The sequence below is a fragment of the Aphelocoma coerulescens genome, chromosome 4A (genome assembly GCF_041296385.1).
Source record: "Aphelocoma coerulescens isolate FSJ_1873_10779 chromosome 4A, UR_Acoe_1.0, whole genome shotgun sequence".
NCBI classification, from domain to species: domain Eukaryota; kingdom Metazoa; phylum Chordata; class Aves; order Passeriformes; family Corvidae; genus Aphelocoma; species Aphelocoma coerulescens.
This window is the reverse complement of record NC_091018.1, coordinates 17,914,151-17,938,392: the sequence shown is the minus strand read 5'-3', so window position 1 is coordinate 17,938,392 and position 24,242 is coordinate 17,914,151. Positions and strand designations below refer to the sequence as shown.

At 55.8% G+C, this 24,242-nt stretch overlaps 1 protein-coding gene across 1 annotated transcript; it reads right to left on the bottom strand.

The window, feature by feature from the left end:
- Positions 1-2: 2 nt before the first annotated feature.
- MPP1 (MAGUK p55 scaffold protein 1) lies at positions 3-19,017 on the bottom strand. Its single transcript, XM_069015578.1, has 12 exons — positions 18,810-19,017; positions 12,225-12,368; positions 11,805-11,883; positions 10,738-10,823; positions 9,581-9,649; positions 6,463-6,659; positions 6,092-6,198; positions 5,125-5,205; positions 4,435-4,515; positions 3,841-4,043; positions 3,364-3,438; positions 3-1,297 (listed from the first exon to the last, which is right to left on the bottom strand). The coding sequence occupies exons 1-12, from the start codon at positions 18,909-18,911 to the stop codon at positions 1,121-1,123; spliced, it is 1,401 nt and encodes a 466-aa protein (XP_068871679.1). The 5' UTR covers positions 18,912-19,017; the 3' UTR covers positions 3-1,120.
- Positions 19,018-24,242: the final 5,225 nt, after the last annotated feature.

Sequence of the window (24,242 nt, the reverse complement as noted above, 5' to 3'; positions counted from 1 at the left end):
GCAATGTTTCAGCACACATTTATTGCTGCTCATTGTTTCCCTGCAGTGGATCAGAACGAAGGTCCCTATTGCACATAGATTTTTATTTTTGGCATCCTTAAAAAAAATTGCACAAGACTTTTTAACCACCTTCCCCTTGCCCCTATAGCTGACTGAACACACAAATGACATTTTTCACCTACATGGTGGACGTGGTTTGCCCAGGAGACACGGTGATACTTCCCAGACACGGTGGTGTGGGGCTTGTGAGTCAGTACAAACCCCATGGTGAGCATGGCTTGCATCATTGCATACAGTGTGTGAGACACCCTAGACTGGAAAACATGCCTGGATGATCACTGTAGACACTTTTCTACTGCATGCAACAGATAGTTGTGGCTGGAGGTAATTTACCCCTTGAAGAGTCCCTCTGGGGTTTGGTCTGTGGGACTGGCTCAGCTGCTGCCCCGTTTCTCTGGCCAGGCAGTAACAATCCAAGCTGCACGGTGAGAATTCCAAGAACAGTGAGTTTTTACACCTATGGCTGCACAGGGTCAATGAGAAAACTCCAACCTGGGAACACCGGGTGAGGCCTGCCTGCAGGTGCTCCGTGCCACATTCAGCATCTTCCCCATTCGTGAGAGGAAACCCTTGGATGCAGGGGTTCTGGTGTGCTCTGGGAGAAGCCTCCTAAGATGTGGACTTGGCGAAGCCTCATGGACACCGGGAAGGGTTTTGAGTTGGGTGCACTCCTGCCATGTCAGGAGACATCTGCCTGGAAAGCCCCTGTGCTGCCACTTCCCTTGGGACTGCTGCAGGGCAGATCAGCTGGGTGCTACAGCAGGACTGTGCTTTCCCTTGCCCGGGGAGGGCAGGGAGCTGTGCTCTGAGCTAACCTGGGCTCTGCTGTAGCCACTGCCCTGCCCTGCCCTGCAGTGCCACGGGAGGTGGCCAGCACCCAGGCAGCCTCTGTTGCCAGGAGATGAGCTGCAGGCACCCTGTGTGTGTGTGAACCAGACCGTGTTGGTGGAGCAGCAGAGGAGGGAGTTGTGCTGGGCTCTGTGGGGCAGGGGAAGCTGAGGAGGTGTTTCCCAGTGGCTGCAGGATGGTTGATGGGAAGCGGCTGGGCTTGGGTGCCCTCTCAGTAGACCCAGGAGACGGGCACCCACTGTGGAGAGCTGCAGGCCTGCTCGAAGGCTTCCTGCAGCAGCTGGAGGCTCTCTTCCACGCTGTTGTTGACCAGGGACAGGTCGAAGTAGTGTGCGTAGCGGCTCCGGATGCTCTCCGAGTCCTTGCGGAGCTGCTGCAGAGCCTCCGACTGCAAGGAACAGGACAGTGCTCAGGAGAGGAACTTCACAGCCCGCCCCAACCTGGAAACACCCTCCCAGCACCAAAACAACTCGAGTGGTTGTGAAGTATCAGAGCACAGAGAATCCTTAGAGCTTGTCTGATGGGCCAGGAAGTGTTGTGTGATCTCTGGGCTTGTGTCTGGGGTTTTTGCTGGACTCCACGTGGTGCTGGGAGCATCAGGTTACCTGCTAGACTGAGGCCAGACCTGCTGGGTCTCGTATTTAACTTTAAAAGGCTCTGTGGCAGGTCCCAGGGAGAAGGTTCACAAGCAGCAGGCTGCTCAGTGCTCTGCTGGGCACTGTCACCAGCTCCAGGCTGGGTTGGAGGTGGGATCCCTGCAGCATCCTCCCTTCCCACTGGCTTTTGACCAGAACAGCACCAGCTGGCACAGCTTTACCAGCCTCTCCACTGGTTTTGGCTGGGTTTTTAGTGCTGTACTTTGATAGTAAAAGCAAAGCTGCCTCTCCCCTCCTGCCAGTGTGGCTGGGCTGCCCACCTTGTAGGGGCATCCCAGGGGTGCATCCCCTGGGCAGCTCTGCCCCTGGCAGTGAGGTCCAGACCATTTCCACATATTTCCCTAATGGAGCCTGAATGACAGGCAGTTTCTGTGCCTGGGGAGGAGGGATAGCTTGGGGTGCAGTGCTTGCTGAGCTCTGCTCTGTGCAGATATTAATAGACCTAAATGGGTATTATTAGATTATATTAATTATCATATCTATTATATAATTATATCTATTATCAATAGGTTAAATAGTCCTAAAAATACATTAATAGACCCAAATCAGACCAGTCTTTATGTCCTTCCCTTCTCTTTTGTTAGACCACCTGGGTATATATCACAGTAGTGACACCTTTAGTGGTCAGCACTAAAAACATACTACAGATGGCACAGCAATATTTGCAATACCACACCCTCCCTCAGGGCACAGCAGGCTTCTGGCTTTAGGGTGTTCAGTTCAACACTGACAAACTTTAAATATAATTATTACCCTAGGGGCAAAAAAAAAAAAAAAAATAGTGCTTAGCTACCTTCATCTTGAAAGAGTTACAGAAAATATTCATCTATTCGCATAAAATAATTTTTCCTATATTGTGGATGAAGCCAGCAGCTGTTGGGGGTGGAGAGGGGAGGGCAAGGAGCGGTTTTTGCTCACGTGAGCTCTGCGGGGTCACATTAACTCTGCCGCATCCCTCTCCTCAGAGTGAGCCGAGCTGCAGGGTTATATTTAGTGCCTGGCAGCAGGGCTGGCCCTGCCCACTGCAGCAGGATGTGATTCCTCTCTGGATGGAGGCAGCTGTGAGTGACAGAGAGTGGCCCTTTCTGCTCTGAGACCTGTCCCCTTTCCCCCCTCCCCAGCTTGCTGCATTAGGAACTTAACGTGCTTCTAAATACCTGCACAACACTTGCTCTGAAGGTTGCATAAATATCCTCTCTGCAATCTGTAGCTTAAGCCATACAAACACAAACTTAATAGGTCGGGAGAAGTGCCCTTGTTGCCACTGAACGCAGGAGGAGCACAGCTCTGGGTCTTCTTGTTGGCCTCTGTCTTCCCATCTCCCTGCCAGACTGGGAGGCAGGATGGGGTAGGCAGCATCCCTGCATCCAGGGGGGCTTCCTGGGAAGCAGTAGCCTGTGGCTGCCAGCCTGGTGCTTGGCACCGAGTGAGTTAACTGCGCTATCAGTGCTGCTTTCATCCTCACGTTAAAGGGATCAGCATCCTAATGAGGCAAAGAATGAAAGGAGCAGTTGTTTGAGTGTCTATTTGCATAGCTGATGGCAGGATAAATGGTCCTGCTCCGGGTGCTGGGCTGTGCTCCCCACTGCGATTATGATGCTGGGATGAGGGTTGCTGAGTCTACAGCTGCAGGAATTGGCAATGCCTGTTTCTCAGGTCTGGGCTGAGTTCCGGACCACCAAAAGCAAAGCAGACAGGAATATGCTGAAGGGGAGAGCCCTGGGTTGCTGCAGCAGGCTCTGCCATGGGCAAAGAAGCCCAGCCAGAGGGGGACAGAAGGGGACACCCTGCCACTCACCTCCTCTGCCTTGTCTGTTGGGGCAATGAACACAATGAACGGGGAGAGCTCGGCCGTGCGGACGATCTTGAGGGTCTGTGGAGAGAGGGGTGCAGTTAGGCAGGGACCAGGCACAGCTGGCTGGCTGCTGTCCCCCCATGCTGCCCCCAGCCAGGCTGGCACGGTGCCTGTGATGCAGTGGGGGCTAAAGGAGACACCCCTCACTGGGGACATGAGCTCACTGGGTGGGCTCCTGGAAAAGGGTCCCTGCAACCCACTCCCACAGCAGCCTGGCCGTGGCCTTGCTGTCACAGCCAGGTGTGTGCTGTGACAGGGAACGCCCTCACTGTACCCACGTCTTGCCAATGGAAATGCCACCCCAGGGCTTGCTGGCTTTTTCCTTTGGGAAGAGAAGGCAGGGACAGGTACAGCCAGCACCCAGGTAGTTCAATCTGTGGCAGCCCCTGTCCACCCACCCCTCCCCCTGCTGCTCCCCACCTGGGGCTCGATGTCCAAAATGGCGACTTTGTCCTGCTGGTGGATCTTGTGCACTGTTTCAAACTTGGTGCCAAACATGTTTCCCTGGTAGCTTCCAAACTCCAAGAACTCATTGGCTGAGATGTCCCGGGTCATCTCCTCAGTGGAGACAAAGTAATAGTCCTTCCCATCCACCTCATTCTTCTTCTGGGGGCGTGTAGTGTCTGGGGAGGGAGGGAGAGGGTGAGTGCTGGCCCCCAGAAGGAGAGGGGAATAGCGTGGAGCCAGCATCAAGCCTAAGCTGTACTAATCCCCTGTTAACTGCTTCCTGCTTTGGACAAGTAAGGACCTCAGCCAGCTGGGGACAGGCACTGGATGAGAAGAATGAGGTGTCTGTGTGTGGGTGGCAGCAGCCCTGCAGCCTCTGTGGGTAAAGGTGGGTCCATGTGGGACAGCAGGCAGGGAGGCCTTGCATGTGGGGACCTCTGACTTCAGGGGCTTGGTGGTGCTGGAGGAACATCTCCTCACCTCCCACCTGCTGTCAGAAGGTGCTGGATCAAAGAGGTGAGAGGAAATGCATCCCATGCTGTGCCCTCCACCTGGCTGGGTACTCACATGGGGGTGGGTACATGAACTTCTCTGGGTTGTTGCTGAGCAGAGCATTCTTGATGTGGCTACGGCCCACGCCACTGGCCCCTGGAGAGAGAGAGAGAGATGGACACTAGAGCTGAGCTCAGAGCAGCCTCTTGGGAGATGCTGGGGCCCCTCCACAGCTCTGGGTCTGACAAAAGATGCAGAGCTTGGCCAGGGCCCTGCCGAAGATGCGTTTTCTGGGCTGGTCTGTGGTGTTATCCAGCCCTGGAAGAGGCTCTTCACGTCCTGGGAATGCTCACCTCCAGCCCCAGCTGGAGACAGGACTGCTGCCTGCAGAGCAGCCAGCCTGCCTGGACTTGGTGGGCTGCCCATGCCCGTGGAGTCCACCACCAAGTGCTCAGTCCCCATAGCATGGGAGTGCTTGCTTTGGTGCAACTGCACCCACCAGAGCTGCTTTGAATAGAGATTTTCCATGAAGATACTCAGGAGCTGCAAACACGTGCTTTAACTGCCCCAGCACTGCAGCACAGATGCCAGGCCATGCACAATGTTGCATGGAGGGGGTCAGCCTGTGGGATGACTGCTGCAGGCTGAAGAAATGCTCCCCAGACCTTACTAGGTCTTGAAGGGCCGCAGTGCCCCAGCCCCCGTGCAGTCCTGGTTCCCACCACACAGCCCCTCTGTGCAGAGGATGCCTGGCACAGGACCTACCAATGAGCACCAGAGTCTTCCTCTTGAAGGCAGGCAGCCTCACCACCTCCTCATAGGAAACGACATCCAGCTGGTCAAAAACTGGGGTGGAGGAGAAACAAGACAGAGGGGTCAGAACTGGCTTGGCCACACCAGCACAAGCATGTGTGTGTGTGTGTCAGACCAAAGCCAGGTCCTTGGGCAAAAGGGCAGGAGTGGTCAGGACTGGGCTAGGAGCTCATCCACGTTTGGCTGCTTGGGAAAAAGAGCAGCAGCAACATCAAGCAGAATGTGAGGGGCAGAGTGGGTGCTGGGGAGTTGCCAACAAAGCCAGGGTGGCTTTTGCTCATTAATTCTGCTCAGGACAGTAGGACCTGGGAGCTGAGGTGGAGAAGGAGCAGGATGCTGCAGGGAGCTTGCTGCTGGGGGAGCTTTATATATCTGGGTGATTTACAGCCTTGTTTGTTGCTGTTTGGAGCTGCAGGCTGGGCCAGGAGCCAGCAGTCCCCAGGCACCCAGCTCTTTGCTCAGTTTAGCATGGGGTGTTTGCATGGGTGACTGAGGGGCAGTTCCCTGCCCCACCAGGGACAGGACTTGGCAGCTGTGGGAGCAGTTCAGGCTGCTCCTTAATTGCTGAGCAGCAGCACTGCCACTGCCTGCCCTGTGTTCAGCAGCCTGGGGGGTTTGAGGCTGGGGAGCCTGACCTCACAGGGCTGGGAGTGCAAGGAATTGTCACCAAGGGGAGAGCACAGGAGCTTAGTGCTGAGCCAGCCTCGTGCACATGGGGACACAGCTGTGGCCACATGAGGGGTATAAAGACTGGAGAAGGGACTCAAAAGAAGTGACAGCTATGGAGTATCCTGAGGTTCCACTGCTGACACAGCTGGGCCCTCTGGTTGACTCCCATGGAGGACAGACCCAGCCCTGCCCAGAGGCAGGAGAGATGACCAGGGCTGGAGATGGAGACCACTGCCCTGCTCACACTTACTTGAGCTGTGCTTGGCCAGGTATTTATCTTTGCACTTCTTCTTCTTCCCAAAGGGGCTGCAGCTTGGGGATTCACTCTGGGTGGGCTGGGTGACGCTTGCCACACGCCTACCAAGAGAGGAGGACACCACCATGGCCCAGCTGTCACCCCAAGCCCTGGGACAGCAGCAGAATTGTCCCTCAGACATGCAAGAGCAACAGGCTGGCTACTGGGACAGAAAAGGCTCACCCTGCAGCACATGAAGGGGACATTTGCCTCCTTGTCCCAGCAGTGACGCTGGGGTTACCCAACTCAAACTCCTGATAGCACATGGTCACTGCTCCCGCCTCCACTCCCAGATCCAGCCCTTCTGGCCACATCCAAGGACCTACCACTCCTGTAGCTCTGGAGAAGGGATGAGTCCTGCTGACTCAGTGCAGGAACCCTCCACCCGGCCCTGCCACCAGTTGCTGTCATCCTTGTTTATGATCTGAATCACATCACCAATCTGAAACTTCAGTCCTGCTTCCTTGCAGGGGATCAGGTTGTCTTTCTTGGGGTCGTAGTCAAACTGTGCCCTCATGAACATCTGCAAAAGAGAGAGCAGACCAGAGTCAGCAAGGCCATGCAGGGTGGCCAAGTTTGGCCCCTACACTGCATTCCCCAGCAGTGACTGCAGAGATGGCTCCAGGCACACAGCCCCTGTTCCTTCCCAGGCCCCACAGGGCTGTGTGGAGAGAAAGGAGATGCACAAAGCTTAGGAGGAAAAGTCTTGGGCATGGAATTATAGTGAGATGTGCTGGTAAGTGGATGAGGGAGGGAAGATGGCATCTTGGCCCTACTGGGAGCTGGTGGCAGGGCTGCTGCTGCTAGGCAGACCCACACACCCACAGCTGCTGTTCAAACCCTGCCATGGGGCCTCCCTGCAGTGCCCTGGGTGCTGCACAGTGCTGGTGAGTTCAGCTAGCCACAGAGGAGTCCCACTGACACGGTGCACAACTGGCGCCTGCAGTGGGGTGAGCACGGGGGTGATGTCGCAACAGGGACCCCAGGGAAGGCCATGGCTCAATCTCAGCTGCCCTGTGCTGCCTTTCCCCAGAACTGGGCACTCCCTGCATGGCATGAGGCCTTCAGGGAGCCAAGGATGCAGTGCTGTATCCATCCCTGCCTTGGTCTGTCCTGGTCCCTTCGGCATTAGCTACTCTCACAAAGTTACAATTCATCACAACTGCAACTGGAAATGAGCTGCTGCTGCTGCTTCCCAGGCCATTGTGCATCCTCCTGAGGCTGGAGAAACCCTGAAGACCAAGGAAGTCGGCTTTCCCTGTCCCTTCTGCTTGCTCAGCTCTTTGAGAAGGAGTCTACAGCACCCACTCCCACCAGGACCCTGTCAGGACTGGAGTGGAAGCAAAGCCAGGCAGAGAATGGAGGATTAGGAGTGAAAGGCAGAGTTTAGGGAACCCTGAGCAGGACCCTAGCAAGTTTGTTACCCTAGAAACACAGCAAGTAGCAAGGGGGCAAAGGGTTTCACATGGGGTGATGCCTGTCCTTCCCTCAGATGTGACAGGCAGGGCCTGGAAACTCATCCTCCCTGGGCAGAGCAGACCATGCTGTCCTTGTTCCACATTAAAACAATTTCCCACAGTTCGTCCTCCCTCAGCTGTGCTGCTGGAGGCACAGAGCCATCAGGACACAAGCATGGTTCCCTTTCACTGCCAGAAAAGAGCATATGGATCAAGCTGGGACATGAGAGCACTCAAGAAAAAATGAAATTAGGAAAAACAATAAGAGCGAAATCTCCTTTCAGGATGAGGACTGCTGCTTGCTTTGAAAGCACTCTCTGGCACCAGGAAGCTGATCACCCACACAAACACACGAGTGATACACATCAGGCACCGCCCAGAGCTCTCTGCTCCTGCAGCACTGATGGTCCAAGCCAGGCCATTTTGGAAATACCCACCCTACACCAGTTAGGAATTGGCATCAGACAGCTCCACACCTCACCCACAGCTGCACAGGCCTCTTTGCCTGCCTGCTGCCAGCCCCTCTCTAGGGCCAGATACTCAGCTGCTGAGCAGGCTCCAGCATGAGAAGTCCTGGTCTTTTAAAGTCAAAAGGCTGCAGGGAATATGCTGGAGGGGACCTCAAGAGCCTTGAACACTCTGTGCCCCCTCTCATTAAGACCCTCCCAAGCAGACCTGCTCCAAGAGACACTTGGCCTCTCTGGGGTGAGCCAGGGCATGGGAAAATCACGATGCCAGGATTTTACGCCAGTCCCTAAAATAAAGGTGATCATGGGGATCCAGGAGTGGAAACACAGTCTACTCTTGGTGGTGGTACTGCAACCAACAGAGACACGAGCAGCTGTGGCTCTGGGGAGCAGACAGCACCACTGCCCTGGGCACAGCAGGAGGGAGTACAAATGTTGCTGGGACAGTCTGTCCCTGTGTCTTTCTTTGAGCCCGTGGCCAGCCTCAGGTGAACCAGAAACTGCATTCTTTTCCTCTGGGGTAGCTTTTCCCCTGGCACTGAGCTGACTGACTGAGCTGGCTGGGTCAGCACAGGGAGGGCAGATAAGACAGCAGGGAAGGACAGACATGGGCCAGTGTTTAATAAACACACATGCAAAGCTGGTCGAGCAGGACTGGGGACAGCATGGACTGAGCAAGAAGCAGAGCCACCAACACTTGCCACCATGTCCAGAACTTCAGCTTCTCTGAGTAAAGAATGACATGTGCTCCCTCAGCCCATGCCAGCCCCATCCAGCCCCCACCCTCTGCCTCTGAACTCCTCTCCCTCCCCTGCCTGGCCATGACAGGGGGTCTGCACTGGGGTTTGCTCCTGCACCAAGACAAGACAGCAAACCAGTTACCACGCCCTGAAGCCTTGGCAGAGGACACAGCCCTCCCCACTACTCTATTTCGGCCACAGCAGGACTTCAAAGGCAAAGCCACGCCGGTGTCACCCCCTGGAGACACAGCATGGCCTCCCCACCCTGGCAGTGACAGCAGGTGCAAGGAGCTGCCTTCCTTCCCCCCACTGCTTCCTTCCTCCCACGCTGTGCACAGCAGCACCTGGACCGACATCATCCTCACTGGGGCTGGTGCACCCAGCATCAGTGAGAGCAGGGACCACAGAGCCGGGGGCTGGCCCTGTTACAGGAACGTGGCTCTGAAGGAGACCCTCACCTGCTCCCTGGTGGGCACCTGCCACTGCTGTCCCATCCCCGAACACCACTGGTGGCTCAGGCATCCCAGCCCCGTGTTCCCACACACGCTTTGGGTAAACACATCCACACAGGCCCAACATATGGTTGTTTGCAGTGATGTAAGCACAGGTCCCTCCAGCAGCTCAGACAAGGTGCCAAGGCAGTCACCCCCCCCTGCCCTGACACCCCTGGCTGAGCACAGCTCTCTCCCCAGCACTGGTCCTGCATGGTTTGCTCTGGTCCCACCCTGCCCCCCACAGCCACATCCCAGCACTGCCCGCGGGTCCAGAGGCTGCACTTACCTGAAGAGCAGGGAGGCGGCTTTGCTGGTTGGGAATGACTTTTAATGAGACCATCCCCTTGGTTTCTTTCTAGTGAACAAAGGGGAGAAAGAAGAGTTGGAGGAGGTGGTGTCTGGAGGCAGCTCAACAGCAGCAACCTGTGCAGGGAGGTGCTGAGTGCCAGCACCTGCAAAGGCAGGGCTCCTGCGTGCTCCCCACCGTGCTGGGGGAAACCACAGCCTGGTCAGAAACAGCTCTGCTTGGCTTTGCCATAATTGTCACATTCCCATGGAGGACACCAGTACCCTCACAGGGGTCTGGCTGTGGGCACTGCTAAGCACCACCAGAATGAACATGGAGATCTGCATCATCTCCACCCTGGCTGCTCCAGTGAGGAGCCTGGGAGGAGAAGCTGATTCTTCCAGGTCCTCTCCATGCTGGCCTCTTGCTCTGGCCCTCCCGGTGGCATTAGAGCACAGCACTCTCTTGCCTGCCAAAGGCCAGTGCACTGTTGCCTCACTTGCATCACAAGATCCACATGGTCCCATGGGGACAACCACATGTGGAGGCCTGGAGGGACCACCTGGGCCCACCACCCTTCTCAGGAAGCAAAAACAAAGACAAGCTCCTCCTTGGTCCTGCTGTCTGAAGCAGGGACATCCTGTGGCACTTTGGCAAGGCCAAGCCTCCTGCTTAGGACCCTCAGCAGCAGCAGCACCTCCCTCCAACGAGGTGCTGTATGTTGGGCATGGATCAGGATCATCAGTGTGTGAACCCAGAGCAGGTTGGAGGCCCTGTGAAAAGCTGTCTCTGGCAAGGGCCAGACAGGATCACCATGACCTCAGCAGCAGGCAAATGGCACAAACATGACATGCATGTGTGGCTCAGGTGTGCAAGAGCGGTGCTGGAGCTGCACACCAACCTTGGCAAACAGAGGTGGTTTCCAAGCCCCAGAGAGGATCAGCACATGTCAGGGACCCAGTCAACAGCCTTCACTGCTGCTCCAGGAGGCCACAAACAAGCAGCAAGCACAGACCCCACCGGGGCTGCATACAGGGTGCTGTCTGCCACATCACACTGCCATATGCAGGCAGCTGTGCTCTGGCCCTGGTGTGTGGGAGGGGGTGAATGCTCACAGCATGCAGGCCAACGGGGTCCTGACACACACAGATACCTACCAGCATCTTCTGCAGCTGGTCAACTGAGTGGTTGCTCGCACTCTGCCCATTGATTTCTATGATTTCATCACCCACGTGAAGGGAGCCTGCCAGCAACGTGAGAAATAAGAAAATGCAGAAAAGGGACAAACCCAACTTACACAGCTCCATCAGCCTCCTGGGCAAGCTGTGGCCAGGACACTGCAGTGTTTGCCTGGCAGTGCTTCTGGAACCACGTGTGCCATCGAAGCACATGGGAGTAAAGCACAAGGGGAATGAATTCTTCTCCCTCCACCCAATACACACACTTAGCCAGTCTGAAAATCAGGCTGCTTTCCACTGTGTGGAAAGTGCTTTGGACTGGTCAAAGCACCTGCATCAGTGTTTCAAACCCAACCCCAAGTGCCTCTCCCAAAGCTAATGACAAGCTCCTTACAGGGCCCTTAACACAAGCATTCCTGGCTTTGTGTGGTTTCAGTTTATATACCCAGGCAGATTACAGCCTCAGATACACTGCTAAAAATCAGGCTCCAGTAGTGTTATTGGAAAGGCTCCTGTCTTATTTTGGCAGTTGTAAGCACAGACTTCCCACTTGGATCCAAGGCTGGAAAAGCACTCTTCTAAGCAGAGAACATCTCGTATCCACGCCTCCCTGGCAAGACCCAAACCCAGAAAATAGCACCTATTTATTTCTTTTGGCACCTTATTTTGGTCTGCAGAGCCAATCTACAGGATGCCTGTCCCACCTGTGCACTTTAGGAATGGGAAGAGCTTCCCCCACAGTCCCCGGGGTATGATCCATCTCTTCTTACAGTGACCCCACCATGCGACAGAGACAGATGATCTCCAGTTCCTTTTTGGGAGAGCCCTTCCCCCAACCCTTTATTTATCCCTAAAGCCTCCAGTGTATTAACATGACAACCATGCAGAGAGACCAATGAGTTCCAAGCTCCTGACACATCCCTAGAGGAGGAACAGGCACAGATGTCCATGTCCCAGGGGAAAGCCAGCACTGCTGAGGACCTGCCTTATTGCTGCATGGGAAGAAACCACCTGCAGACATGCACTGCTTCTACAAGCCTTGTTACCTTGTCTGTGAATCATGCCCCCATGGAAGATCCTGGCCACCATGCAGCTCTGCTTGTCATTTTGCTTCAGCGTGATTCCCTGGAAGACAGGAAAATCCATGACTGCTCGCTAGAGGGGAGAGCTCTCCTGCCCTCAGCAAAGTCCACTCCAGGCCCATGTCCACAGTGGGCTGTGCAGTGGCTGGGGGGGAAGACCCTGCTAGGCTAACTCAGGCTGCTGCAGCTCCTCTTGGCACCACTAACACCATCCTCTGTGGGGCTCGCTTCGGGTGCCCGTGCAGAAGGCAGAGTCCAGCAACTTTTTCCCATGGCCGAGATCTCCAGTGATCTGTTTCCCTCAAGGCCAGCCTGCTGGCACAGCTCAACCTGCCCCTCCACCCCCCGGGTGCCATCCAGCTTTGGGGCCTTGCCAGTTCTCACCATGGGCTCCTCGGTGACCTTCTCGAACTGCACAAGGCGGATCTTGCGCACCTCGCGGCTGCTGCTGTGCAAGGGGCTGCCCAGGGTCGCTGAGCCGTTGGTATAAATGTCCTCAGTCATGGCGTTTGGGGACTGAGTCATGGCCTGTCGGGGCAAAACAGAGACCATGGTTTAGGGGCTCCACCTGGGAATGTTGGATCCCTGCTGTGGGGCTGAGCTACTCAAACATGTTAAGGTGCCTGTGGCGCAGGTGGAGCACAGGGGAGGAGAAGACGCTAAGGGCAAGAAAAGGAAAGGAGCAGAAGAGCTTGAGCCTTGGAGATGTGGATGTAGGTTTAATCTGCAGTTTTCCAGCCTGGGAAGCACAGGAGGTAAGAAAACTTTGGAAAAGCTACAGGTAGCAGAAGCCAAAAGAGTCCACAGCTGATCTTCTGAAGCAAAGAGTCACAAATGCTCCTGTGTGTCACAGCAGCACTTGGCTCACAGACAGTTTGCTGCAGAGCATAAAGCCCAAGACATCCTCACCAAGTGAATGGAACAGTTTGGGACTCACCCCTGAGAACTGGAGCCAGGCTTTGCTCTTGCTCAGTTTGCAAGTTCAACCTTTCCTGACCTACATCAGTGGGCAACAGTACAGTGCAGAGCCATGTACACAACATCCAGGCACTGAAGGCAGTGTGCTCCCAAGCCAGCCAGAAACATCCCATTCTCCTTCCCAGCTCCCAGCTACAGGTGCTTTCATGCTGGTTTGCACTGGGATGCCAAGCAGGGACTTTCAGCCCTGAGGAAACCTCTGTTCTTGGTTTCCAGCACGTGCTGGCACCAGGGCAGATGGAGAGTGCACGGGGTCCTATACAAAGACCTCCAAACCCATCCTGCCTGGTGAGCTTCTCTCTCCCAGCCCAAGAAAGCCTGATACAGTCCTGTTAAATCTCTCAAACATGCTGGGCAATGTCTCCACACAGCTCACAAATGTGCCTGTTCAGCCCCAAGTGCAGTGGACTTTCCTCAAGCCTCTCCCAAATCAGTGCTGGCCCAGCAAAACTCAGACCAGCTTCGATCTGCAGCCCTTGCCCGCCCTGTTGGCACAAATTCCCATGCCAGCTCATGATGCAAAACAAACTCTGCTGGCTGACCCACTCCACACCAGACTCCCGGCTTTGCTGCCCAGTTTGCAGCCTGCACCCGCCCTCCCAGCAGTGCCTGAGCTGAGAGCCACAGCGAGCAAATCTGCAGGGACACCCAGCAAGGTCCTCACTGGCTTCAGTCCTGCATCAGTGTTGTGGCCATCCCCAGACAGGCAGAGCCAACATCTCTCCCCACCACAGCCTGACTCCATGTCAGGAGCTGGGAAATATCAGCCTGACCCCCCTGCCCCAGCTTGCTCTCACCCACCCCAAGCCCCTGGCCTGGAGCAGAGGAGAAGCTGCAGCCCCACACTGCCAGGTGGGGAGGCAGATCTGGTGAGGCCAGGGGAAGGCTCTTGAAGAGTATCTGCTACTGGGCTGCAGCCACGGCACTAAACCACAATAAAATGAGCTTTGGTAGGGATGTGCTGGAGTGCTGCTGGCTGAGACAGTGATCCAGCTCTGTGCAATGGCAGAAAGCAGGGAGGGAGCCAAAGAAAGGGGCAGCAGAGTCAGGACTAACAAGGATAGCAGGAAAGGTCCAGGCAGAGAGGGACAGACCAGGCACGGTCACTGTCACAGCCCCCAGAAAGGGCACTGGTGGGACTGGGCCAGGGAGGGAAGGGCTCAGGGAGCTGTGTGCCCATGATGCAGGGATTTATTTTTAAGCCAACTACTTCCAAAAGTGCCAACCAACCTCCTCCTCAAAAGGCAACCACGTGGGCTCCAGCTCCCAATGGCTTAAACACGGAGAAGAAGGCTGAATCCCAGCCCAGAACAGCACCCAGGCCATGGACTGGCAAGATGGAAGGAAGAACAACTCACATCCATTTCCCTCAGCCTGGCTTGCCAGCCCTAGCAGGGCACGATGGTACCACACCCTTTGCAGTACATAGGAACAGATCCAGCAGTGTGCGTGCCTAGAGCTGTCCCCCTCTGCCAAACCAGCAGGTGCAAGGAGGAACAGGAGGACAAGGACCTTCTCCAGCCTGACCCGAGGCCAAAGTGCCCATGGGGTGGTTGGAGTCAGCACAGATCATACTTATCTTGGTCATGCCTTGGGAAAATGTTAAACCATGCAATTCCTGGCTTCAAACCTCTACAATCAGCACAGCCCGATGACCCAGGACACAGCACAGTCTGCTCCAGGGACTGGAAGTTCCCATCCTCACCATCCCCATCAGCTGAGCCTCCTGACCCCGACCTTTGCTCTTTGCTGAGAGCTGGAGAAAACACCCAGCTCTGGATGCTGACACAGCACCAGTGTCACCCTGGTGACTCCTGGAGAACAAGCTCTGTCACCAGAGACTGGCTGCTGTGCCTGGGGATGGCCACCAGTCACTTGATGGCAACTCTGAATGCAGAAGGGTCTGACAACAACTCTCTCTGCCCAGAGCCATGCTGGGATGGTGTGGGCTGTTTTGCTGATGGCACTGGGCAGCCAGCAGGTCTGGATGGGAAAATGCCTGGTTCATGAGGACAACCAGGACCCTCGGGGTGGCAGATTCAGCCCTGATGTTGGCACCCAGAAACAGGAGATGTGTGTGGCTGTCATGCCCCACGCACATGAGCTGGCTGGCCCGATCGCCTTGCACTCTCCTGGCAGCTGCCACGCTCTTGGCTGGCTTGGCCCAGCGTAGTCTGTGACCTTAAGAGTCTTTTGAGTCATGCTGGTGACTGGCCAGACTCTGCTCCTTGTGCACTGCTCCACAGGAAACATCTGGGAGTGCTGCTGAGAGCCAGCTTGTGGCCACCAGCCACTGCCAGCTCTGCACAGCCCTGGGCTCTGTCGCTGCCAGGGTCTGTGCTGGGGCAGAGGTGGGGCAAGGAGGCTGGGGGGCTGAGCTGTGCAATAGGGGTGCAGGACAGCCCAGCACCCAGCAGTCCTGTGTGCCTTGCAGCTGCCTGATGAGGATACAAATCGCCCTGCACAAATCCTGCTCCAGTGGCAATGCACACAAGAGCCACCAGCTCCATGGGTCAGAGGTGCCCCACAGCCCCCTGCCTGCATATTCCTCAAGAACCCAGATTTCTGCCCCATATCCTGGGGCAGAGGGAAGTGTACCAGTTCCTCAGCAGCGTTTACCAACAAGGAATGCAGCGAGGATCCCAGGACTTGGCATCCTGTCCCCCAGTGGGGTCAGCACTGTCTGTGGGGGTTGCTGCTGCTGCTGCACTGGCCCCACCAGGCTGCATGCCATGGGCAAATCAAACATTAACTGGGCAGCTTGTTTGCAGGAGGCTGAAGCAGCACTTGAGGAAAGCAGCACTACAGTGCAAAGGGCACGTTCAGAGATTTGGTTCCTGGGCTCTCCTTGCTGCTCTAACCAAGAGACTTCAGTATCAGGTAGCCTTGGAAAAACAGGGCTGGCGAGTACATGGAGAAAAGTGCTGCTGGTTTTGCCAAGCAGGTCCCCAAAGTACAGCAGCTTGGATGCAAGAAGGAACCCTGGAGCCAGGTTTCTCTAGGATTGCCTTCTTGGCTGGCAGGAAGACACACTCTTCTCACACTGTGAGGACCAAAATCCCAACTCCCTCCATGAATCATCACCCCTCACATTATAATCACCATGGGTGCATGCAGGGACCTTGGGGCATTGCTTGGTGCAGAGATGTCCTGACCCAGCAATATCTCCTCCCACCCTCCAGTGCTCCAGCCTTGCCTCCCTCCTCATCCAGGATCTGTCCATCTCAGTCTTGTACAGCTTAAAAAACATAGCAATGTGTAAAAAAAGCCAAGTAGCAAAAAATTGAGCTTGGGAGCTGCTTTAGGGCTGCTCCAGCAGCCTGGAGAGCAACAGCCATGTGGACATTTAAAAGTAATTCATTCTGCCAGGGGCTACTGACTTCCCGAGTCTGCCTGCACAACCACAGGAACAATCTCACCTAAAACCCCTTCCAGCAATATGACTGAAGTTAAAAAAAAAAAAAAGAATCAAACCAGCAAACATTTAAACCAAAAAGGATTTACACTGCTGACACTAGGAGAAGGCCGAGCAACACCAACAGGTCTCTGTGGGAAGGGGAAAAGAGAAATAGGAGGGATGCAAAATGGTTGTGGCAGCCAGAAGGTGCTGCCAGCTCTGTGTGCCCTCACGCTGACTCCAGATCACAGAGTGCCGCAATGGAGATGAGCCAGTTTTTCAAGGGAGCACAGTCAGTTTTGCTGAGGCACCACCTTCCCACCAGAAAAGGCTGATGCAGCCTTCCAGATGTGTTTGTGAAGCTGGTCACCTCTGAGGGACAGCCAGTGAAAACACAACACTGACAGAAGGAGGAGCTGCCCTGCCACTCCATCCCAGCTGCCGGAACAAGCCCTGCAAAACAGCTTTTTCCCTGTAGCTGCTACACACAGCAACACAGCCAAATACATTTGAGATTTAAAAGTTTGAACCAGCCCTCCCCACTTCATCAGTCAAAGCCAGAAGTTTAAGTCGGCTTTCAACCGAGTTTTACCTGTGGTCAGTTCAGGATTTGGTCCCTGGGGGATTGTGGCCTCAGTCTGCTTTGGAGCTGCTGCCAGCTGGATGCTCAGAAATGCTGCCCAGAGGCAAGTGCAGAGTTCCCTCTGTTCCTTCTGCACCCTCAAGATCAGCTCTCCCCAGAAGTACCCTCCTTCTCTCCATCAAACTCCCAAAGGTCACATTCGCTGCCCATTTTACAGCCTGGGAAACTGAGTCACAGATGATAAAGGGACAAGCCCGAGGACATCCTGCCAACCAGGAGCACAGCTGGGAATAAAGCCCACACCTTTTTGGTAAATCTGTACTTGTCAGTCAGGAGATATGGCAAAGATATGCAGGCACGTGGTGAGGCTCAAGGGAAGAGGCCTGGGATTGTTTTCTAGCAATAACATGGCTTCCACTTGCCATGATTTGCATGCCCTGCCACCACGTGAGGAACATAGGACAGCAGCTCCCAGCACGTGGCTCTGCCAGAGAAAATGCAGAAGAGAAACCTCCAAGCCACCCTGTTTGACTCCAGAGCAGGAGCAGCCAGGCAGACCCAGCACCCCGCCCAAGAGCTGCTGCTGGGCAATGTCCTGGTGTCCCACGGAGGGGCCACAGCCACTGTGGGCCAGCACCATCTCTGCGTGTCCATGACACAGAGATGGACATGTGGGCAACTGGCAAGCTCAGGACACTGTTGGATGCCAGCCCTACAGAGCTCCTTTTAAAAGGATCTCAGTAGATCTCAGATCACAGATCTCAGTTCACCATCTCTCCCTTTATCCCTACTGAAATAAATACACCGTAATACCAGGAAGCTGTAGGGCAGCTCCTACATTTTCCATGCTCTGCTGCTGTCGGCAATTTATCCTTGCTCTGGTTGCAGCCAGGCAGGCCCTCTGCCTGGATCTTGCAGGCAGAGGGATGGGAGAGCTCCTCTCAGCAGCTGCCTGGTCCAGACACTCTGCTTTAATTTTTTTTCCGACTGTTTTTTTCAAAGCACCCTGCCAGGGTTGAACCATAAAAAGTAGATGAGCCACTGGTGAGAGACAGATCTTACAAATCTCTTCTGTATGGTTAAGTGTCCAACAGGATGGGCCAAGGACAGCACTTCAGGGAAATTTCCTCCCTGCTCTCTCTCAGAGGCTCCCCACAGCTGCAAGGAAACCTTAGCCCAGGCACGTTATGCCATGGCTTCACCAAGGATGCCTGTTCAAAGCTGAAAATCTCTGCCGGGAGAAAAGCACCAGCTGTTTAACACTGGCAACTCTTGACCTTCTCCTGGTTGCACCCAAGCTACCCCAAGCAACACTAAATGAGGAAGGAGCCCACGCAGCAGAACCAAGAGGGCTGGTACAGGCTGCTCTCCTTCTGTTGGAGGTGGGTGCATGTGGCCATCGGCTCATTCCCTGTCCTGGGGTAGGCATGAGAAGGGCTGCTTGCATCCTCCTTCCCTGGGGAAGAGACCCCCACCCTCCTCCAGCCCATGCTGTGGACCTGGAGGTTGCTCAGCAGCTGAATCAGCTCATGTGACAGGCAGTTCCAGTTCAGACCAGCTACAACTTTGCAGCAAAACAAGCACAACCTCTTCCGTGGCAGGATGCTGGAGCCCTCCTCCCCTGCATCCAGCCCCTTCTGCTCTGCCGGCTATGCTGGCTGACCACTCCCCGGAGGCACCCCACGTCCCCAGCGAGCATCCCTGCTCCCGGGGTGCTGGGGACCAGCAACGCCACGCACAGGGCGCGCACCTGGCTGCCCACGGCGGGGTCTCTGCCTCTGGGACCCTGCTCGCCCCTGCATGTGCGGGAGGGACGGGATGCAGCGGGACCCCCGGGGGACCCGTGCCGGGCCTGAGCCGGGCGCAGGGTGCTGGGCTAAGGGCCCGCAGGCAGCGAGGCACGCCGGGGCTCCCTGCCGGGGCTCGGCGGGGCCGGGGCCGGGAGCGGGATGGGTCCGGGGGCGGGGGGCAGGCGGAGGCGCGGGGTCCGGGCGCGCACTGGGCCGCTCACCTCGGGCTTGGGCCGGTTCTGCAGGAGGTGCTCCAGATAGAGGTCGGAGAGCGCCGTCCTCATGCTGCCGCCGCCGGCGCTGCGCCCCGACTTGAGGGTCATCGCGGCGGCAGCTGCGGCCGGTCCCGCTGGCCCCGGCAGCGCTGAGCGGCCCGGCCCGGCTCCGGCACCGCCGCCGGCTCCCCACACGCTCCGCCCGTGTGCGGAGGGGGCCGGCGGCGGGCGGGCGGAGCCGGGCGGCGGGGGCGGGCCGGGGGCGGGCCAGGGACGGGCCGGGGGCTCAGCGGGGCTGCCCGGCTGCAGCGGGGCAGAGGAGCCGGCGGGGCCGCGGCGGCGGTGCCGGCGCTGGGAGGGTCGGGCAGGGCCTCCGCGCCGCCGCTCAGCCTCGCCTCGCTGCTTTTCCCCCGGGGCAGTGCTCCCATCGCGTCAGTGCCGTGCCAGCCCCGCGCCCGTGCCTGCCTCTGGTCGAGCACTCAGATGACAGAATATGCTGAGTTGGAATGGACCCGCAAGGTTCATTAAGGCCAGCTCCGGGCCTTGAACAGAACATCCCCAAGAGTCACACCATGTGCCCGAGAGCACTGTCCATCTGCTCCGTGAGCTCTGTCAGGCTGGTGCTGTGACCACTGTCCTGGGGAGCCCGTTCCAATGCCTGACCATGCTCTGGGTGAAAAACCTGTCTCTAATATCCAACCTAAACCTCCCCTGACACAACTTCAGCCATTGCCTCGGGTCCTATCATGGGTCACCACAGAGAAAGGATCAGTGTCTGCCCCTCCTCTTCCCCTCATGAGCAAGTTGTAGTGTGCAACGAGGTCTGTCCTCAGTCTGTTCTCCAGGCTGGACAGGCCAAGTGACCTCAACTGCTCCTCTCAAGGCCCTTCATCTTCATTTCCCTCATTTGGACACTCTGGGCAGAGGCCCAGCAAGGACATGGGGAGCGCCTCTCCAAAGTGCACCGGTGCCTAGCTGGCTCTCACAAACCAATAGTCATTCCTGGGCTCCATCAGGATGCAGAGCTCCAGAGTTCCTCCAAGGCAAGGAGACCCAGGGATTTCTCTGCACTGCAGCAAGGACAGCCTTCTGCTTGAGCTGTTCTGGGTCTTCCACCTCCTTCAGCTTCCGTGGGTGGCATGGCACATCCCTGCATTTGTGAGCTGTGCATGGTGCAAAGGGCTTCTGTCAAACCTTTTCTGCCCTTGCTGTATATCTTACTGATGAGAGGGTCCAGGTGAAGCCTGAGCTTTATTTGGGGATGTAAAGTTAATTCTGCTGGATTATTCTTTAAGAAAACCATTGAAAGGGTTTTGCATACCATCCCTGGGATCCCGGAGGTTTGGAGGTTTCCTTGTACCAGACTCACTGCTGCTAGGTGAGTTCCCCAAGCTGAGTCGGTCTAAAGGTACCCTAAGAAATACAAGGAGAAGAAGGGTGCAAACTCCTAGAGAAAGGAAACAGGAAACAGAGCGGGGAGTTGGGAGGGGAAGGGAGTAAGAAAGAAGGAAAATCCATCTCATTCTGACAGCAAGTTTCTCCTGCGTTTTGGGAACAAAACTGTTCTTGACTAGGCTATAAGAGCCCAGAATGCTGTGAGATGCAGGGAAAAGGAGGTGTGGGAGCTGCAGGCACTGACGCAACTGGCTCCAGCAAACTACTCTAACGCTACCAGGAACAAAGAGTCCCAGAAGCACAGCCTGGACTGGGAGTGCTCTTCCCATCAGTCCCATTCCTGTGACAGCTGTTGCACATTTATGTGGGATCACCTGCCTGGAGTCCTGCATCATCCAGACATAGCTCCACTTCTTGCCCTACCCTCAACCTCACACTGCCCATCTGGGGCCTTGGGCTTTGTTGAAGGAATTACCCCACCTGCCAGGATTTATGCCACCATCAGCAGGGCTTGGGACTGCTTGAAGAAGACAAGTTGCCAATCCACTGAGTAAATAGGTTGTTTATTTATATGATGTGTAGAACAGCTTGAGCTGAATGCCTCCAAAGAGGAACAATCCAAGTTCCCCACCCCTCACATGACAGTTCTGACCACTAGTAATGTTAGGATCTGGGGTATTCCCGTTCTTTATTGGGTTCTCTCACTGTCTCTAGGCGGGCTGTTTCTTCTCCTATCTCTAAGACAGCTGTGTCAGCTGACCTAATGATGGTAGCAGCCTTCCTTTCTTCCTTATCTTCCAGCTCAAACCAGCTCTGGGGCCCTCTTTTACTTAACTTGGTAAAAGTTCAGCCTATTTGGGTGGAAGTTCACAACTTGTGGTCTAAGGCTTCATCAAATTTAGCTCCTGATGCCAATCGAGTTCTGTGTACCAAGCACGTAACAGGCTTGCAGTGTTAGGAGATCAGGGGAGTCAATACCAGGAGCAGAAGAAAGACAGCTAAGATAGCCATGTTTTGCAGCTGTGCCTGGTGGAACCTGTGGCCAAGACTTTGTCAGCAGGGTTCCCTGCACAGCCTGATTAGGAGGAGAAAATAATGGACTAGAAAAGTCACAGGGTGCCTGACTGTGTTCAGCCCCAGCAGATGTGCCCACCAGGCTGGAGAATGCTGCTTGGAGCCTCATCTCCCCCAGCCCTGCCCGGCTGACCAAGAAGGGTCTGCAGAGCACTTTGTAGCATCCTTACCCAGCAGCTGAAGCAACCTGTGAGGAGGAGAGGGGGATTATGGACACACACTGGGGTTGGTGGGGCATGGCTTTGAGATGTGCTGCCCTGAGCACACCCCCGGGGGCAGGGCCCCTTGGTGCCAGGCTTCTCTCACACTCACAGGCTAGAAACAGGCTGGTAGCAACATGGAGTAGGAGGCAAGAGATGCAGAGAGCAGAGACAAGCCCTGAAGTTAATCATGGAACATGTAGTAGGAGGGAGAAGTATGACAAGAGACACCTGACAGACAGAAAAAGGATGTCTAAGTCTGTTCATTCCCTCTTGGTTACATATGGGAAAACTGAGGTGGAGGAGGTGGTGAGCAGCTTGATCCAAGCTCCATGGCTGAGCAGGGATTTAAGCTGTGATTGCCTACGTCTGCTTTGCTCCCCATTGGCCATGGTCCCTGCTCAGATGCTCTCTTCAGCCTGCTGTTGCCTGTTTCTGTTATGTGCTGGCAGCTTTTTCTGAGAATGGTGCCCACCTGCACAGCTGCAATATCTGCAAACACTCCCCACCTCTGACTCTGGTGGGGGAACACACCAAGAGCTCTCCATCCATGAGAGAAGGGAGATTCAGAAACCTCCCTGGCCAGTGGCTTATCTAGCTGGGGCTCAGCACTGAAACATCACACACTTTGGCTTGCAAATTAATCTCTGCTTGGGCTGTAATAGAAAGAGACAGCCAGGATGTGTTTTGGCTTCCTGGAGACACCAGAAAGCTGTGTGATCACCAGATCACCCAGCCCAGGCAACCCTGGCAGCTGAGCCATGAAAGACAAAAGATCCCTGGGGTCCAGGAGGATTCAGCCAGGCAGTCCGTGCTGCAGCAGGGCTCTTTGCAGGGTGATGACTAGGCAGGGCATCTCCTGGCTGAAAGGCAGAGGCCTTCATGTTGGTCAAGCCCTTTCCCTGCACAGAAATGTCTGTGGCTGGGGGAGGATGTGATGCATTTCAGATCCGCGTCATGCTGTGAGGAAACAGCGTCTGGTCTCCGTTCCTCACAAGATAAATGTCAAGACATGCTTCCAGTAATGGATGCCAGAACTTGGCAGGCTCAGACACGTGTGCCTGCCTGCCCACTAGTGCTCTTGCTCAGCACAGTCCCTTCCTTGCTTCCTGCCTGGCTGGAGAACATCCTGGAATTGCCTGGGGCTGGTGGGTGAAGGCTGCTGTGCTTCCTCTTTGAGAATAATCCAGAGTGGGCTCTGGTGCACAGAGCTTTTCCTCGGATCTAACCCTGCGTCACCAGACAAATGTGCCACAACATGGCAGCCTCTTTCTGGAGGGAGGATGAGCCTGAGCATCCACTGGTACAGACCCTGAAGGGTATTTGTGCTTCAGCTGGTCAGGCCAAGCCTGGACATGGGTAGAGGGTGCATTGATACCCCTTATCCAAGGGTATCAATGTGGGGGACTGGGCCAGATCCTCAGCATGTGTGTGTCTCTGTCTACAGTCCAGCTGCCCTTTGGGTCTGAGATTGTCTCTGCTCTGTTCTTTTTGCCATCAGGGCCTTCATATGTGCTCCTCTGTGCTGGTGGCCCAGTGACTGCAGCCAAGCTGTCCTCGTGCAGCATTGACCACTGAGCTCAGGAGAGATGGAGTTACCTTGGAGCTGAGGAAGGATGCCTTGAGAAGGGCCTGGGGTGGCAGGATTTGTCCTTCTAGGCTGAGGGCTACTCTGCCTCAGGCAAAGGTGTTCCCTTTGAGGAGCTCATGGCTCCTATCCCTTTCTTCAGGCCAGTGCTTGCCAGGCAGCCTCTCCTCACCTCTGTGCTTGGTTATTGTCAGAATGCAATTAAGCCAAAGGGTGATTGCATCTCCTGCTTGGGCTGTAATGTAATCACTGCCGGGGCCATGGCAAAGGCTCCCTGAACAGCAGCCTGGAATGTGGCAGATGCATGGGGCTTTTTCAAGCTGTTATTTGAAACTTCAGTTTCTGATCTCCCCTGGGTGTGGGTTCCCAGATAGGTCACAGCACTGGGGTGATCTGCAGCACATCCCTGCTTCCTCCAGACAAAGGATGTGCAGAGGAGCAGCTATGTGCACCCTACAGCCCAGTGCAGCTGATGGCAGGAAGGAGCCGGATGGCTCAGAGCAGCCCTCCCTCACACAACCACCCTGCTCATGGCACAGCCCCAGTGTCCCCACCACAGCTGTGGCCCGTGCTGCTGGCAGAGCTGCTGCAGGCTAAGTCTCATACAGGTGTGAGCAGAGACTGCCTGACTCTGATGGGATGCCCTGGAAGTTCACAAGGCAATCCCTGGATGTTGCTGGGCTGCTGCAGCCATCCTGCCCATCCCAGTCACCCAGCTGACTCCTGCCATTCTCCAACACCTCCTCATAACCCTACTTTCCCCACCACGCCGGCTGCCAGAGGCTCTGTGGGGAGACCCAGCTCCCCATCACAGAGGGAGGACTCACTGCCCTGGGCGTGGGATGGCACAGGCTCTGGTGAGCTGCTGTGTAAGAGAAGTGCTGCCCAACAAGAATGACCCTACGCCTTCCCCGCAGCCCTGCAGGTGCTCCCCACCCTTGTGAGGTGGCTGTTGTTGTGGAAGGTCCCCACTCCATGAGAGGAATGAGGCAGGAGCCAGTGTCACCCTGCTCATTGTCATTCCTGGGAGGGGAAACATCTGCCACTGTGTGGGGTGGGTGCCAGGGAAGGGGAAAGCCACAGGTGTCAGGAAGATGGCTCTGGCCCATGGCACACCTTGCTGGGGGTTATGTCAAGGTGGCAGCTCATCCACCAGTCAATGTCCCACCATGGTCCCTGGGA